Source organism: Eleginops maclovinus, chromosome 4 (assembly GCF_036324505.1).
Source record: "Eleginops maclovinus isolate JMC-PN-2008 ecotype Puerto Natales chromosome 4, JC_Emac_rtc_rv5, whole genome shotgun sequence".
NCBI lineage: Eukaryota > Metazoa > Chordata > Actinopteri > Perciformes > Eleginopidae > Eleginops > Eleginops maclovinus.
Window position 1 is genome coordinate 1,690,857 of NC_086352.1, and position 15,849 is coordinate 1,706,705.

Here is a 15,849-nt window from a genome sequence, read left to right on the forward strand (position 1 = left end):
AGGTAAAGTTATAGAGGTGGGAAGGGACTTACATTTACTCAAGTACTGTACTGAAGTACACATTTGAGGTCCTTCAGTATTTCCATCTGGACTTCTACTCCACTGCAGTTCATTGATCGTAATGGTATCAGGTTCTGTTATTGGTTTCATGTGTTCCCATGTTTCAGGGCTGGAGGTGCACTTCAGTCCTTCTGCAGAGGTGAAGGCGTTCCAGAGAGTCTCACTGAGCTGCAGCTCCAGCTGTCCTCTGACCAACAACACAAACTACATCTGGTTCTTCAACGGACAACCTCTGACCCCGAACCAGAACCAGAACAAACACCTGCTTCTGGACCCAGTCAGCAGTCAGCATGCAGGAAACTACTGCTGTGCTGTCAGAAGCAACGTCAACATCCGCTCTGCTGAGGAGACGCTCTCCGTCATAGGTGAGCATCCACAGAGCAGCAGGTCCTACACCCTGACCTGGGTCAGCACTATGAGTCCTACACCCTGACCTGGGTCAGCACTATGAGTCCTACACCCTGACCTGGGTCAGCACTATGAGTCCTACACTCTGACCTGAGTCAGCACTATGAGTCCTACACCCTGACCTGAGTCAGCACTATGAGTCCTACACCCTGACCTGAGTCAGCACTAAGAGTCCTACACCCTGACCTGGGTCAGCAGTATGAGTCTTAGATCTTGACATGAGTCAGCAGTATGAGTCTTAGATCTTGCCATGAGTCAGCAGTATGAGTCTTAGATCTTGAAATGAGTCAGCAGTATGAGTCTTAGATCTTGACATGAGTCAGCAGTATGAGTCTTAGATCTTGACATGAGTCAGCAGTATGAGTCTTAGATCTTGAAATGAGTCAGCAGTATGAGTCATAGATCTTGCCATGAGTCAGCAGTATGAGTCTTAGATCTTGACATGAGTCAGCAGTATGAGTCTTAGATCTTGCCATGAGTCAGCAGTATGAGTCATAGATCTTGACATGAGTCAGCAGTATGAGTCATAGATCTTGCCATGAGTCAGCAGTATGAGTCATAGATCTTGCCATGAGTCAGCAGTATGAGTCTTAGATCTTGACATGAGTCAGCAGTATGAGTCTTAGATCTTGACATGAGTCAGCAGTATGAGTCTTAGATCTTGACATGAGTCAGCAGTATGAGTCTTAGATCTTGACATGAGTCAGCAGTATGAGTCTTAGATCTTGACATGAGTCAGCAGTATGAGTCTTAGATCTTGACATGAGTCAGCAGTATGAGTCTTAGATCTTGACATGAGTCAGCAGTATGAGTCATAGATCTTGCCATGAGTCAGCAGTATGAGTCTTAGATCTTGACATGAGTCAGCAGTATGAGTCTTAGATCTTGCCATGAGTCAGCAGTATGAGTCTTAGATCTTGACATGAGTCAGCAGTATGAGTCTTAGATCTTGAAATGAGTCAGCAGTATGAGTCTTAGATCTTGCCATGAGTCAGCAGTATGAGTCTTAGATCTTGACATGAGTCAGCAGTATGAGTCTTAGATCTTGACATGAGTCAGCAGTATGAGTCTTATATCTTGACATGAGTCAGCAGTATGAGTCATAGATATTGACATGAGTCAGCAGTATGAGTCTTAGATCTTGCCATGAGTCAGCAGTATGAGTCTTAGATCTTGACATGAGTCAGCAGTATGAGTCATAGATCTTGACATGAGTCAGCAGTATGAGTCTTAGATCTTGAAATGAGTCAGCAGTATGAGTCTTAGATCTTGCCATGAGTCAGCAGTATGAGTCTTAGATCTTGCCATGAGTCAGCAGTATGAGTCTTAGATCTTGACATGAGTCAGCAGTATGAGTCTTAGATCTTGCCATGAGTCAGCAGTATGAGTCTTAGATCTTGCAATGAGTCAGCAGTATGAGTCTTAGATCTTGACATGAGTCAGCAGTATGAGTCTTAGATCTTGCCATGAGTCAGCAGTATGAGTCATAGATCTTGACATGAGTCAGCAGTATGAGTCTTAGATCTTGCCATGAGTCAGCAGTATGAGTCTTAGATCTTGCCATGAGTCAGCAGTATGAGTCTTAGATCTTGACATGAGTCAGCAGTATGAGTCTTAGATCTTGACATGAGTCAGCAGTATGAGTCATAGATCTTGACATGAGTCAGCAGTATGAGTCATAGATCTTGAAATGAGTCAGCAGTATGAGTCTTAGATCTTGACATGAGTCAGCAGTATGAGTCTTAGATCTTGACATGAGTCAGCAGTATGAGTCTTAGATCTTGACATGAGTCAGCAGTATGAGTCTTAGATCTTGAAATGAGTCAGCAGTATGAGTCATAGATCTTGACATGAGTCAGCAGTATGAGTCTTAGATCTTGACATGAGTCAGCAGTATGAGTCTTAGATCTTGACATGAGTCTCACCCTCTCTCTGCAGCTCTGACCTCCATAGCCGCAGTGAATGTGATGAAGCTGATCCTGTTGTTCGTGATCCTGCCGGCCGTGTTCCTCCTGCACCTGATCAGCAGGTCAGTCTCTCACCTCCACTCCTCTACCTGTCCTCAGACACTTCCTGTTGGATCACATGAGTCTCTTAATATGAACTATAAAATCCAGCAGGAAGAAGAAGAGCGTTGCTGCTGAGCCCAGAGACGTACAATCTGGAACGGTGAGGAGAGACTTTTTGTGTGTGTGTGTGTGTGTGTGTGTGTGTGTGTGTGTGTGTGTGTGTGTGTGTGTGTGTGTGTGTGTTCCCTCTTTCATGTGTTTTCTCTTCCCTTCAGATGGATGCGCTGCATGAGAGCATCCCCCTCCGGACAGTGAGACAAACACAACAACAACGGGACGATTAACTACCAGCAGAGACACAAGATGTCTAAGAGTCATTAACAAAGCCCTTCATTTGGAAGTAGGGACAAACCAAGCTAATTTACACTGAATTAAAAAAGCATCTTCCATTATGTACAGTCAGTATGGAATGAAATAAAATGCTTTCCCCAAAAACTAAAAGTACAATTCACAAAAGTGTTCATAGATGTTTTTCCTTTATTAACCCTTTCTATGTTTGGATATTGTTTGAATATACTGAGTGCTTTGATTTCCTCAGGAGTAAACATTCAGACTTTGTTTTAAGGGTAAGTTGTGTTTCCTCCCCTACATTTATTCATGTATGCTTTTATTGTTTCTGTTAGCAATGTTTTATAGTGTAAGATGTAAATAAACTATATATTTCTTGCTAACCTTTGTCTCGTCTTCCCGTCCCTCGTTCTGACAACTAAACATTTAGGAGAGGGTCCGATTTGACCCCAAGGACAACAGGAAGGTTCAACTGAAACGTTTCCATCTTCAGGGTTTTTGGACAGTGAGGTTGTTTGAGTGCAGAGCCAACCACCCAATCAATTATCAAACAGCATCGTGTAATACCAGTCATTGCACATGGAATAAAATCAGAAGATAAAAAATGAAACAGTTTCAGAAAGTCCGAAATTTAAGGTTTTCTTAAAACTTTCCAAATGTTCAGATTTTCGAAGAAGAAAGTCAGAAGTTTGAGACGTTTAGAAAAAAGTCAGAATTCTGACCTCTCTGAAAGTAGTCAGAGTTGAGTAGTGTGTGGGAGAGAAGCACTATCTCATTATCGAATCACGCTTTGCACTGACTGCAAACCACACAGTTAGCGTGCTGCAGCTGCACTGACGACTCACAATTCAGTCCTTATTAATATATTTATTAGCGTACACTTCAGTAATTCATCCAAATACAAAAACACAGGAAATAATGAGAAGCCGTCAGTTCATGTTGTGCAAGTTTGTCTTTCAAGTAAATTCATTACGTTCAAGTCCAGCAGGCTCAGCGCACGGTAATATACTTGATATGCAGTTTGTGTAATATGTTCAGGACTCCACAGAAATATGAGATCAGTCCGTTTAAACCACCTGGTTAGTAAAGGCATGGAAATGTGTGTGTGGAAGAAGGAGAGGAAACATCTTCATCATCTTCATCATCTGAGCTTTTCTTCATGGCTTTATGCTGTATGTCTCTGTACGCAGTTAAATACATAAACAACATTTAATGCAATAACATAAAGATGTTTGTGGAGATGCAAATGAGCAGAGGCCAATTATCAAAGATCAGCAGAAAAGACACGAACTGTGAAATGATCAGTGGCTTCAGGGAGTGGGGGGGAAGAGCAGCACATTTATAAGTAAATATATAGGTCAGATAGTTTTGCCCCCATCCCAGACCCCTGAAGAGAAACCCTGCATATTGTGAACAGGCTGTTTTTATGACCACAGATCGAACCGAGTTTCTGCTTCAATTTGTTTGCCTTAAACACTAGATTCTCCAGAGGCTCAAAATCTAAATCCAGTTTGGTTTTAAACTGACAGAACAAGACAGAAATCAGCTTGGACACCAAAACCACAAGACAGACCATAATGTGCAGAAGGATCCATAATGAGAACAGGGGGTCAGTGCTAAGGTCACATGATGCTACATAACGTTCTCTGTCTGCCTTTGAATCGTGTCTCCTCGTCAGCTCCCGTGTTCGGACGGGTTTTACAGAAACAGCACGCAACGCAGACTCCAGGCTCTCCGTCTCCACCGCCCCATTTCCTTCCTTCGGGATTCATTTGTGTTCCTTCAGTTGCCGGGCGAGTCTCTGCAGGGTTTCCCTCTGCTCGTACAGATACATCTGAGTGTCCCACAGCATGTCCACCAGCACAGCGTCACTCACCTCGTCCAGCATCACCTCCTGAGACAGCTGAGGACTCAACCTGCAGGGACAGGAAGTCACATGACCAGGTTACAGAGGAGTAGAGTAGAAGTATTCAGATCTTGTACTTGAGTAAAGTAGAAGTACTCAGATCTTGTACTTGTGTAAAGTAGAAGTACTCAGATCTTGTACTTGAGTAAAGTAGAAGTACTCAGGTCTTGTACTTGAGTAAAGTAGAAGTACTCAGATCTTGTACTTGAGTAAAGTAGAAGTACTCAGGTCTTGTACTTGAGTAAAGTAGAAGTACTCAGATCTTGTACTTGAGTAAAGTAGAAGTACTCAGGTCTTGTACTTGAGTAAAGTAGAAGTACTCAGATATTGTACTTGTGTAAAGTAGAAGTACTCAGATCTTGTACTTGAGTAAAGTAGAAGTACTCAGATCTTGTACTTGTGTAAAGTAGAAGTACTCAGGTCTTGTACTTGAGTAAAGTAGAAGTACTCAGGTCTTGTACTTGAGTAAAGTAGAAGTACTCAGATCTTGTACTTGTGTAAAGTAGAAGTACTCAGGTCTTGTACTTGAGTAAAGTAGAAGTACTCAGGTCTTGTACTTGAGTAAAGTAGAAGTACTCAGATCTTGTACTTGTGTAAAGTAGAAGTACTCAGGTCTTGTACTTGAGTAAAGTAGAAGTACTCAGATCTTGTACTTGTGTAAAGTAGAAGTACTCAGGTCTTGTACTTGAGTAAAGTAGAAGTACTCAGATCTTGTACTTGTGTAAAGTAGAAGTACTCAGGTCCTCTGAATATGCGGGTTTTACTGAGAATATGTTTGAGTAATTCTTGTAGAATGTGAAAATGCTCTCTGAGATGCTGAGTCAGAGGGAGTCGGCTGACCTGTGGTAGACGGTGTCGATCATCTCACACCAGGATCCGGCTCGGTCCACCGCACAGCCGTCAGAGTCCGTGCACTGAAACAGAGAGGAGTCTGGGTAAAAGCAGGAACCTGGATCTGTGTGTCATGCATTGACTCTCTGGATGCACTCACACAGTCCACCAGCATCTTGCCCAGCTCCTTGGCTCCCACCAAGCTCTTTGCAAACTCCAGAGGGTTGGAGGGCCGGAAGACATCCACCGAGTTCACCACCACCTGGGGGGGTTTACCTGCAGACCGCCACTCAGAAAGTTATTCACAGGTGAGCCGAGGGGGAGAAGTACTCAGGTCGTGTACTTCCTATCTGAGTACTTCTACTTCTACTCATGTACTGCATGATGATGATGATGAAGGCCTCACCTGTACCGAGGGAGACCACCACCCCCAACCTCTGGATCTCCTGTGCACGGCCCTGAGAGGAAGGGACAGGTGATGAAATATTAAAGTAAACATTCATTCTGTAAAGATCCATAAAGAAGGGAGGATGAAGTGCTTCTCCCACCTCTGCTTTCAGAGCTTTGTTGTACTGATGGATTTCCGACATGGCGTCCAGCGTCGGGTTGTTGGCGAGCAGCCCGCCGTCCAGGAAGCGTCCCATTGGTCTGAAATACGTGGGGGCGGCGCCGCTGGATCGGGCAGCGCGCCACACCAGCTGCTCTGAGAAACAGAACCAGAGGAAATATTAAAAGCAGCATCAACCGACTCTGTCCTCACTGCCACTGTGACAAAAGAGACACACACACACACACACCTTCATCCGTCACCTTCCTACGCTTTCTGGCGGGCTCCTCTGTGTGTCCCACTAACAACACATCCTCATCCTCCCATCCTGCAACAACAACATGGCCGCCACTCAGACACAACGCACAGCGACTTCAGAAACGACTTCCCAGTCTCTTTTACTGCTATCCAACTCTATCTCAGAACCCCTCAAGTGCACCCCCCAGTGGTAGAACTGATGCACCACACCAACAATATTACACCAGTGTCATACAAAGTAGTGCAGTGATGTTGTGTTCCTGAAGGCAGCATCTCTCTCATCCAATGGGATTCTCCATGTGATTTTGGATTATTGCAGAAAATAATCTCCGTGTCAAACAAACGTTTAGTTCAGCAGGAGAATCTCCACATGTTACCACCTCTTTATGATTTCTGAAGTGAAAAGCTAACGTTTGAAAATAAAGGAACTACAGCACGGTCACATGACTTCATGTCACCACCGCTAAGCTAAAGGAGGCTAATGTTGGGCTATAAAGGAACTACAGCACGGTCACATGACTTCACGTCACCACCGCTAAGCTAAAGGAGGCTAATGTTGGGCTATAAAGGAACTACAGCACGGTCACATGACTTCAGGTCTCCACCGCTGGTTACCTGTGCATAAGGCCATTAGAGCAGCCGATGTGTCAGTACCTTGTGGGACGGTGAGGGGCTTGAAGGTGGCTGTGGTCTTGTAGCGGGGGTCTCTGTGGGGAGAGGGGGGGTCGTAGTTCCTGAAGATGTGCAGCTCTCCTGGATGTCTGTCTGCTAAAACACTGGTCACCATCACCCTGCACAAACACATATTATTATTGAAGTCATTAATATATTGCAATACCTTATGTGTCGTTTCTTCAGTCTGAAGTAAATGGTATTATTAGAGGAGCCAAGGCTTCAGGTTTGCTGTAGCTGTCAGATGACAATAAAGGTTTTGAATGCTGAAAGGAATCAGATGCTGCAGGCTTTTCTTAATATATCCAGACCAACATTTGCATGAAATGACACGAGAGTTGTTTGATCTCTGAGAATCAAACTAATTTTTAAAACATGTTCAGGCGTCTTTAGAGCACGTCTACACATTCTGAAGGAGTGGGACTGCACAGTTAACTCAATATCATTCCAAGCTTCAGGAATGAACATGATGAAGGTGTATTGAACTCAATCCAGCGCTTCAGTCAGCCACCAGGCCATCTTCACCCTTTAACTAATATTGTGCACACTGTCATTTGGATATTGCACAAGTCCATGTTGTGATTTTGATAAAATTCCCTCTATTCATGATACATGTTTAGCAGATCGAGGCACTACAAAGAGCGGATAGTCGATTGGAAATATGAATAAATGTTCCGTGTAAATGTGGACTGCAGATGGAAGTGATTAGCTTAAGTCTGGCAAGAATCCCCTCCTCTCTTTAGAGACGGATGTGTGTTGGTATCCATGTTGAATGATAACCTGGGGTAGCGCACGTCTGCCATCTTAGTGTTCTCCCCAAACTCCTTCTTCAGGAAGTCCTCCAGCGGGGCCGACTCGTAGGGCCGGGAGCCCCGGAACACCTGCTCCTTCATCCGGAAGTACAGGCAGCGCAGGTACTCCATCGACTTACCTGCACACACACACACACACACACACACACACACACACACACACACACACACACACACACACACACACACACACACACACACACACACACACACACACACACACACACACACACACACACACACACACACTTTATCTTTGTTTTTGTATCTTGTATTAGTTTGTGATTCTGGTTCTGGTTTGGATTCTGGTTCTGACCGTGGATGATGGCCAGGGCTAGGATGCCCCCGGTACTGGTTCCTGCCACCCAGTCGAAGAGCTCTCTTGTGGGCCGGCCCGCCTCCCTCTCCAGGGCGATCAACATCTGGATCAGAACCAGACCTTTGATCCCGCCGCCGTCCAGACACAGCAGCCGGTCCAACCTGAAGAGGAGGTGGGGAGGGGTGGAGGGGGACACGCAAACATCGCTCATATTCACTTTACGTTCACTAGACGGCTTGCAGCGAAATCTCAGCATTCTGACTTTTCCTCACAGAATCCGCTTCACCTGAACTTCAGATGTTATTTTGAAATCTGACTTTTCTCAACATTCAAAAAATATATTAAAAAGATACAAAAATTCAGACTGTTTGAAATTCTCAAAAATCAGACTTTTCTGAAAAACTAAAAATGATTTCCCTTTTTTCAAAGTCTCAAAAATACTGACCCAAAATTCGGACTATTTTCTCAAAATCTTTTTTTTGCCTCTGTTCTGTAAACTGGGAATGACCTCTAATATAACCTCATCGTCTCCAATGCTGCTAGAGCCAAACCGGAAGAAGTGAGACATAAGAGTTCAAACCAGAAGTGGGAAACTGGCGGGCCGACATAAGGGGAACAGTGGTTCTGTGCTGGGAAATAACCATTAACAACTCACTTCCTGTTCTCCAGTCTGGACCCGTCCACTTCAGATGATCCTCTGCTCATCACACTGAGAGCAGCCCCCGCATACATGACATCCTCAAACCCTGCACACAATCACAACACACACATTTACACACACACATGGATATCTGACCCACACACACATGGATATCTGACCCACACACACATGGATCTTAAATACAACAGACATGTTTTATCCCGCAGTACATGATATCTGTTGGAAAACAGAGGGATTTGAATTGTAATAAACAGGGCACAGGTATGGGGGGGGGGGGCAGCTGTTACCTATGCCTGCAGGTTTGGTCTTGATGGAGAAGGGAGGCGGACTGCTGGGGGAGGGGGGGTGGCAGCGCTGAACCCCTACACTACACAGCATGTCCAGCAGTATCTTTCTATTAGGACCTTCATGTTAACACACACGTGTTAGACATGCACACACACACACACACACACACACACACACACACAAAGCAGAGAGAGAGGAACACGACCAGCTGTTAGCAAACACCATGCATCCTAAATACATCCATTAATGACAGAAATATACTCAATAAGAAACATGTTCAGAAGGTAAATGCAAACAAAGAGCTCAAGGCTCTGTTTCCCTCTTGTATCTACTCATCACACTCTCTGCAGTTACATCTTCGGACCTTTATAAAAGACACTGCATGCATTCTAACCATGCCAATGCTGTCACCAAATGTTGTATTAGTGGCACAACTTATCATTTAGAGACTAGAGATTGTTTTAAAGTCAGAACACACCTGTGGTGCTTCATGCGGCAGCTTTAGTGGAACACAAGCATTTCAAGGAGCCATCTCTGTTCAGGTTCAGGTGTATATCAGTGTTTCCTGTCTCTCCTGGGACATGTGTCCATGCTTTAATGGTTTAATTGAATTAACCGGGCCTCTTTAAAGGACACTGGCATGCTTTAGCTTCCACACGCTCATCCTATTTCCTCACCTTTGCTGGTGCGAGCAGCGATGAGTCCCGGCGTTTCTCCGAGGTCGTTGTGGATCTCCACGTCCGCCCCGAACACGATCAGAGCTTTGATCAGCTCCATGTGATCCATCTGAGGAACACAGCGGCACACAGGATGCACAGACACGTTGTTTTTGGAGATCGATTGACAAAAAAGGCTGCTACGATGCAACTCAGCGCAGATTTAGATACTAAAATAACATGACACACACACACACACACACACACACACACCTTCATAGCGAGGTGCAGCGCCGTGTTTCCCTTCTGGCCCTTCAGGTTGGCGTTGGCTCCGTGTGTGAGCAGCACCATGGACGCCTCGAAGCGCCCCCTCCTGGTGAGGACATGAAGAGCGCTCTCTCCGGTCTTACTGAGGTAGTTCACCGCACAGCCGTGCTCCAGCAGCAGGCGGCACATCTGGAACAGAGAGGGAACATTTACAGTTACATGGTTAAAAGATAACACACAAGATAACTCAGCTATCACTGCATACATGTCCTGTAACTTTTACAGCTCAACATGGATTAGTAATAATAGCTATGATGTAATGTTTGACACCTCAGCCGTTTTGCTCCAGTGCAGCGGCGTTCCTCCGTACAGAGAGTCCTCGGCCTGCAGCTGACCGGAGTCGGCCTTCAGGATCTCCTCCACACAGCTGGCAAGCAAACAAAACAAGAAACAATATTTCAGTAACTCTTTAAGAAGCTGCATTTGTAATTTCCTTCGCCGTATTAACAGGGTAATAACAGGGTAATAACAGGGTAATAACAGGGTAATAACAGGGTAATAACAGGGTACTAACAGGGTATTAACAGGGTAATAACAGGGTACTAACAGGGTATTAACAGGGTAATAACAGGGTAATAACAGGGTACTAACAGGGTATTAACAGGGTAATAACAGGGTAATAACAGGGTACTAACAGGGTATTAACAGGGTAATAACAGGGTAATAACAGGGTAATAACAGGGTATTAACAGGGTACTAACAGGGTACTAACAGGGTATTAACAGGGTAATAACAGGGTAATAACAGGGTACTAACAGGGTATTAACAGGGTAATAACAGGGTAATAACAGGGTATTAACAGGGTACTAACAGGGTACTAACAGGGTACTAACAGGGTACTAACAGGGTAATAACAGGGTATTAACAGGGTACTAACAGGGTAATAACAGGGTATTAACAGGGTACTAACAGGGTACTAACAGGGTATTAACAGGGTAATAACAGGGTAATAACAGGGTAATAACAGGGTACTAACAGGGTACTAACAGGGTATTAACAGGGTAATAACAGGGTAATAACAGGGTACTAACAGGGTATTAACAGGGTAATAACAGGGTAATAACAGGGTACTAACAGGGTAATAACAGGGTAATAACAGGGTAATAACAGGGTAATAACAGGGTAATAACAGGGTATTAACAGGGTAATAACAGGGTAATAACAGGGTACTAACAGGGTAATAACAGGGTACTAACAGGGTAATAACAGGGTAATAACAGGGTAACGACAGGGTATTAACAGGGTACCAATAAGGTATTAACAGGGTATTAACAGGGTATTAACAGGGTACTAACAGGGTAACATGGGCTTAACATGGGCTTGTTCGTGTGTTTTTTTCCTGGATTAATTCTAATTTACCATTATTAAAAACCCTCCAACAATTCAAAATCCCCCCCCCCCCACCTGTAACCCTGCTCACCCCTTCTCGCTGTACTTCATGGCGCTGTGGATGGGGTATCCCACGCCTCCAACGACATCACACTTGGCCCCGCCCCCCAGCAGAGCCTTGACGGACTCGACGCGGCCGAGGCGACAGGCCACGTGCAGCGGCGTCTCCCCGTGGTTATTCAGCTCGTTCACACCGGAGCACATCCGAGAGCACATCACCTGATGGGGGGAGGAGGGGAAACTGTTTGAACATGCAGCGTTGTTCAAGCTTTATCGCTCATTGTCTCCCCTGGGCAGGAATGGCCCCTCACCTGGATGATGGCGGGCGTGTCGTGCTTGGCGGCGCAGTGCATGGGGGTCTCTCCGTCCTGGTCCTTGATGTCGGTGCGAGCCTGGCTCTCCTCCAGCAGCTCTGTCACACACGCCGTGTCGCCGCGCTCACACGCCCGATGCAGCGGCGTCTGACCGGAAGCGTCCCGGGCATTTATCTGGCTACACACACACACACACACACACACACACACACACACACACACACACACACACACACACACACACACACACACACACACACACACACACACACACACACACACACACACACACACACACACACACACACACACACACACACACACACACACACACACACACACACACACACACACACACACACACACACACACACACACACCATTTGTGTAGTTTAGCCCACTGACCATGTTTAAAACGTTTGAGGTGCAAAGGTTACGACCTGCCTTGATGACGTCACATCCCCTATAAGCACTGACCTCTGGACGTAGTTGTGTTTGAGGCACTCTCTCAGGCCTGTCTCCACGGCGATGTGGGCGGAGCTCCAGTCGGGGTGGCTGCGAAGACAGTCCACGATTGGCTGAGCTGTCTCCGCCTTCAGAGGAAGTGTCTCATAGAAGGGGCGGAGCTTCAGGGCGTACTGCGGGAACCAGTTCATGGCGTCTTCCTCCGACCCGACTTGAAACAGCCTGCAGAGACACAGAGACACATTGAGGGGACAGCAACATACCAGACACCTAGTTATCAAGGAACTTAGGTGTTGTATTTCTGTGTTGGGCCCTGAAGGCTCCATTGGACTACAATGATCCACAGCTTTGAACATGTTCTGCACACTATCATAGCATTGTTTAATATTTGATGTATTTATGGTCTGCAGTGAATTATTGAGAAGCCTTTAGCTCTCAGGCCTCTGATGGTCATTTGCAGCCTTCATTATGTTTGCATTAGAGGAAAACCCCTCCTCAGATCCGTGGCCGAGTGACTCAGCATTTCCGATAAATGACTTTGATTAAGTTAAGCTGCTCTCTTGGGAAACAGTGCTCAAATATGCAGGAGCTAAAACATGCTTGTCTTTATTTCAGCTGAAATCTGCACGTTTAAACCAGAGCTGCCAGGATCAGTCGATACAGAGAGAACTGAATGCCAACTAAAGTGATCATCCATTCATACAAATGTCAGCTTTTCAAAGATAGAAAATGTGCTGCTTTTGCCTGTTTTATATCATATTTAAGAGCAAATGTTCATCATAAATACATTCAAACACTTCACACATCGAGTCTTTGAACGTGAACAGCTAAAAGAGTTAGATTAATGCCTTTCTTTGGAGGATTTCACTTCTAATGTTGAATAGTATTATTATTTCAGATCTGCTTTTTTTGCATTTTTTCCTATTTTTATAACATGTAAATAGACTTCAGGTTGTTTGAATTAAAGTGCTTTCACTTTAACATGTTACGTGTTGGACTTTGTGAAACTAAGACGGACGTTTTCCGGCCCTTTTATAGACTCGACGAACCAATGAGTGAGGGAATAGTCTGCAGGTTAATGGATAAAGATAGTTTAGACACAGCTCGGCTCCACACTGACCTCAGGGTCATGTTGGGCGTCTCGGGGATCATGAGCAGGCAGTCCCAGGAATGGTACTGTGTGTTTTTATAAAGCACAATGCGTCCCTCCTCCTTCAGAAGAACTTTCCCTCCTCCTCCGTAGTCGGACAGCGGGACATCCCGGACCCGGTACGGGTTTGTGAAGAGGGTGGACACCGAGGACACCGTGTCCAACAGACGGCCCAGGAACTGCATCGTCACCTGGGGACAAAAACAGAGAGTGAACAGGGGTCACACAATGTGGTGGTGTCAGTAAATCGGGGGGAAAAGGACTGAAAAGCACAATAAAAAAACCTCTACATGATCCTCAAAACAGAGTTCATGGTGCATTGATAACGGCCAATATCCTAACCCTACGTTACGCCATCGTTTCATATTCATTCAACCTATTTTATGGTCATTTCAATCTTTAATAACTCGATAACGGTTTGCATTTGAACCTGGGCTCACCCCCATCGATGATCTTTACCAGGCATGTAGGGTTGATGTCTACATTAATAAAATATTGATTCTACCCTCAGAGACAGGATATCGTCTCTCAGGAAAGCAACAGGCATAATATCCCAGCAACACACAAACACATCATTAATAATATAGTATATTTTATTCTGTTCAGCAGAACAAGTACTTTTACTTTCAGTTCAGATTCAGTGGTAGAGGTAAGGTGTACTTCTACTCCACTACATTTATTTCAGTTACTCAAGTACAAGATCTGAGTGCTTCTACTTTTACTCAAGTACAAGATCTGAGTACTTCTACTTTTACTCAAGTACAAGATCAGAGTACTTCTACTTTTACTCAAGTACAAGATCTGAGTACTTCTACTTTTACTCAAGTACAAGATCAGAGTACTTCTACTTTTACTCAAGTACAAGATCTGAGTACTTCTACTTTACTCAAGAACAAGACCTGAGTACTTCTACTTTACTCAAGTACAAGATCTGAGTACTTCTACTTTTACTCAAGTACAAGACCTGAGTACTTCTACTTTACTCAAGTACAAGATCTGAGTACTTCTACTTTACTCAAGTACAAGATCTGAGTACTTCTACTTTTACTCAAGTACAAGATCAGAGTACTTCTACTTTTACTCAGGTACCAGATCTGAGTACTTGTCCCTCTGGGTGTAGTGTTATCTTCATTAGCACATTAGCTTGTGATTAAGCTAATTATACCTCGTTGTTAGTTAGCAGATGAGCTGCACAGTTTAACCCCCACTTACTAGAGCTGACAGTGACGATGCAAATTGAAGTTGCTCCTCAATACAATGTCAAACAAGTAAAACAACCACATAATTAAGAATAAAAAGGAGAACAAGTGGCTCCATTCATGCTGCTCACGAGTTCACAACCAAATGGATACAAAAGAGATGGTTAAAAACTGTCAAACAAACACCGTATATCTATCATAATTCAACATATATATTATTCTGAGGGTTTTACGGCACTTATCTACCTTTTCATGAAGCTAATCGCATTAACTTGCTGTTTCGAGTCCATTCTTACCTGCTGTTCTCTGCGCACTGACTCCTGACACATCAACAACCAACACACTGCAACCGAACTGCCTCCTGATCGTGAGTGACGCCGCGTTGATCCAATCAGAGCTCAGGGATCCGGACGGTTTCTAAGGGAAAGGGGCGGGGCTTTGACACATGGAAGACAAACAGAAGATAATGAAGGTAATTTAAATAAGTTATTATCTCTAAATATTGTAATAAATAATGACAACGCTTTAAAAAACATGACTTGGTATTTTAAATAATGGCTTAGTAGCCTATAAGTTGACATTTTGAGAAATGTTTCATTATTTAAAAATATTTACTCATTATTTTTAGAAATAAGTCATTGTTTTGAGACATAACACATCATTTTCACATTCTTATTTCGAGATATTTACAATTGTTTTACAAAATGTGTCATTATTTTCAGAAATAAGTCTTCATTTTGAGATAATTACTCATTCTTTTCAGAAATAACTCATTATTTTGAGCCTTAAGTCTTCATTTTGAGATATGTACTCATTATTTTGAGACATAAGTCATTATTTTTGACCAATAATTCATTGTTTTAAAATATGTATTCATTATTTTGGGAAATGAGAAATTATTTTAACATATTAAGTTATTCTTTTTAGATATTTCCTCTTTATTTTGAGACTTTAGTCGTTTTGATTGTACTGACTGGCGCGGTTGATCCAATCAGAGCTCAAGGATCCAGACGGTTGCTAGGGAAAGGGGCGGGGCTTGACACACAGGAAATGCTCCGGTTGTTTTGACACCGGAGAGCCCCAGAGAGGCCGTTGCCATGGACCCCACCGCAGTCATCTGATGGAGAAATATCCTATAATACCAATAATATAATAAAGATTAACATTAACACAAATATATACATATTATCAGTAATACAAATGAAAAGGCCTGAACTCAGAGGAGTTACA

General features: G+C 44.0%; 2 protein-coding genes across 7 annotated transcripts in view; one reads left to right on the forward strand and one right to left on the reverse strand.

The window, feature by feature from the left end:
* Positions 1 to 3,155, forward strand: part of LOC134862734 (uncharacterized) — a 12,143-nt gene extending 8,988 nt beyond the window's left edge. For 3 of the 4 annotated variants that reach the window (XM_063880798.1, XM_063880797.1, XM_063880794.1), the window contains exons 6-10: positions 1 to 2; positions 168 to 425; positions 2,407 to 2,497; positions 2,586 to 2,637; positions 2,753 to 3,155. The exon at positions 1 to 2 is cut by the window's left edge and continues 325 nt beyond it. In XM_063880798.1, the coding sequence (XP_063736868.1) occupies positions 1 to 2; positions 168 to 425; positions 2,407 to 2,497; positions 2,586 to 2,637; positions 2,753 to 2,821 (472 nt within the window). In that variant the 3' untranslated portion in view covers positions 2,822 to 3,155. The remainder of the gene's footprint in view (positions 3 to 167; positions 426 to 2,406; positions 2,498 to 2,585; positions 2,638 to 2,752) is intronic. The other variant, XM_063880796.1, reaches the window with a different exon arrangement.
* A 517-nt stretch (positions 3,156 to 3,672) lies between these two features.
* Positions 3,673 to 14,953, reverse strand: pla2g6 (phospholipase A2, group VI (cytosolic, calcium-independent)). Of its 3 annotated transcripts, none has more exons than XM_063880753.1 (18): positions 14,916 to 14,953; positions 13,391 to 13,611; positions 12,283 to 12,492; positions 11,803 to 11,983; positions 11,523 to 11,710; positions 10,373 to 10,469; positions 10,049 to 10,231; positions 9,797 to 9,905; positions 9,119 to 9,235; positions 8,826 to 8,916; positions 8,168 to 8,331; positions 7,820 to 7,970; positions 7,022 to 7,158; positions 6,111 to 6,265; positions 5,969 to 6,020; positions 5,723 to 5,838; positions 5,572 to 5,645; positions 3,673 to 4,741 (listed from the first exon to the last, which is right to left on the reverse strand). In XM_063880753.1, the coding sequence occupies exons 1-18, from the start codon at positions 14,946 to 14,948 to the stop codon at positions 4,594 to 4,596; spliced, it is 2,427 nt and encodes an 808-aa protein (XP_063736823.1). In that variant the 5' UTR covers positions 14,949 to 14,953; the 3' UTR covers positions 3,673 to 4,593. The 3 variants fall into 3 exon arrangements, with proteins under 3 accessions (XP_063736823.1, XP_063736824.1, XP_063736825.1); XM_063880754.1 differs by having other exon boundaries at positions 14,866 to 14,940; XM_063880755.1 differs by lacking the exon at positions 9,119 to 9,235.
* Positions 14,954 to 15,849: the final 896 nt, after the last annotated feature.

Bases quoted from the DNA above. Each gene is read 5' to 3' on its own strand.
- pla2g6 (XM_063880753.1), bottom strand. From the start codon at position 14,948: ATGTGTCAGGAGTCAGTGCGCAGAGAACAGCAG. The intron at 10,470-11,522 runs GTGAGCAGGGTT...TTTGCTTGCCAG, and splicing joins ATGAAGTACAGCGAGAAGGG to CTGTGTGGAGGAGATCCTGA. The intron at 10,232-10,372 runs GTGTCAAACATT...TCTCTGTTCCAG, and splicing joins ACTGGAGCAAAACGGCTGAG to ATGTGCCGCCTGCTGCTGGA.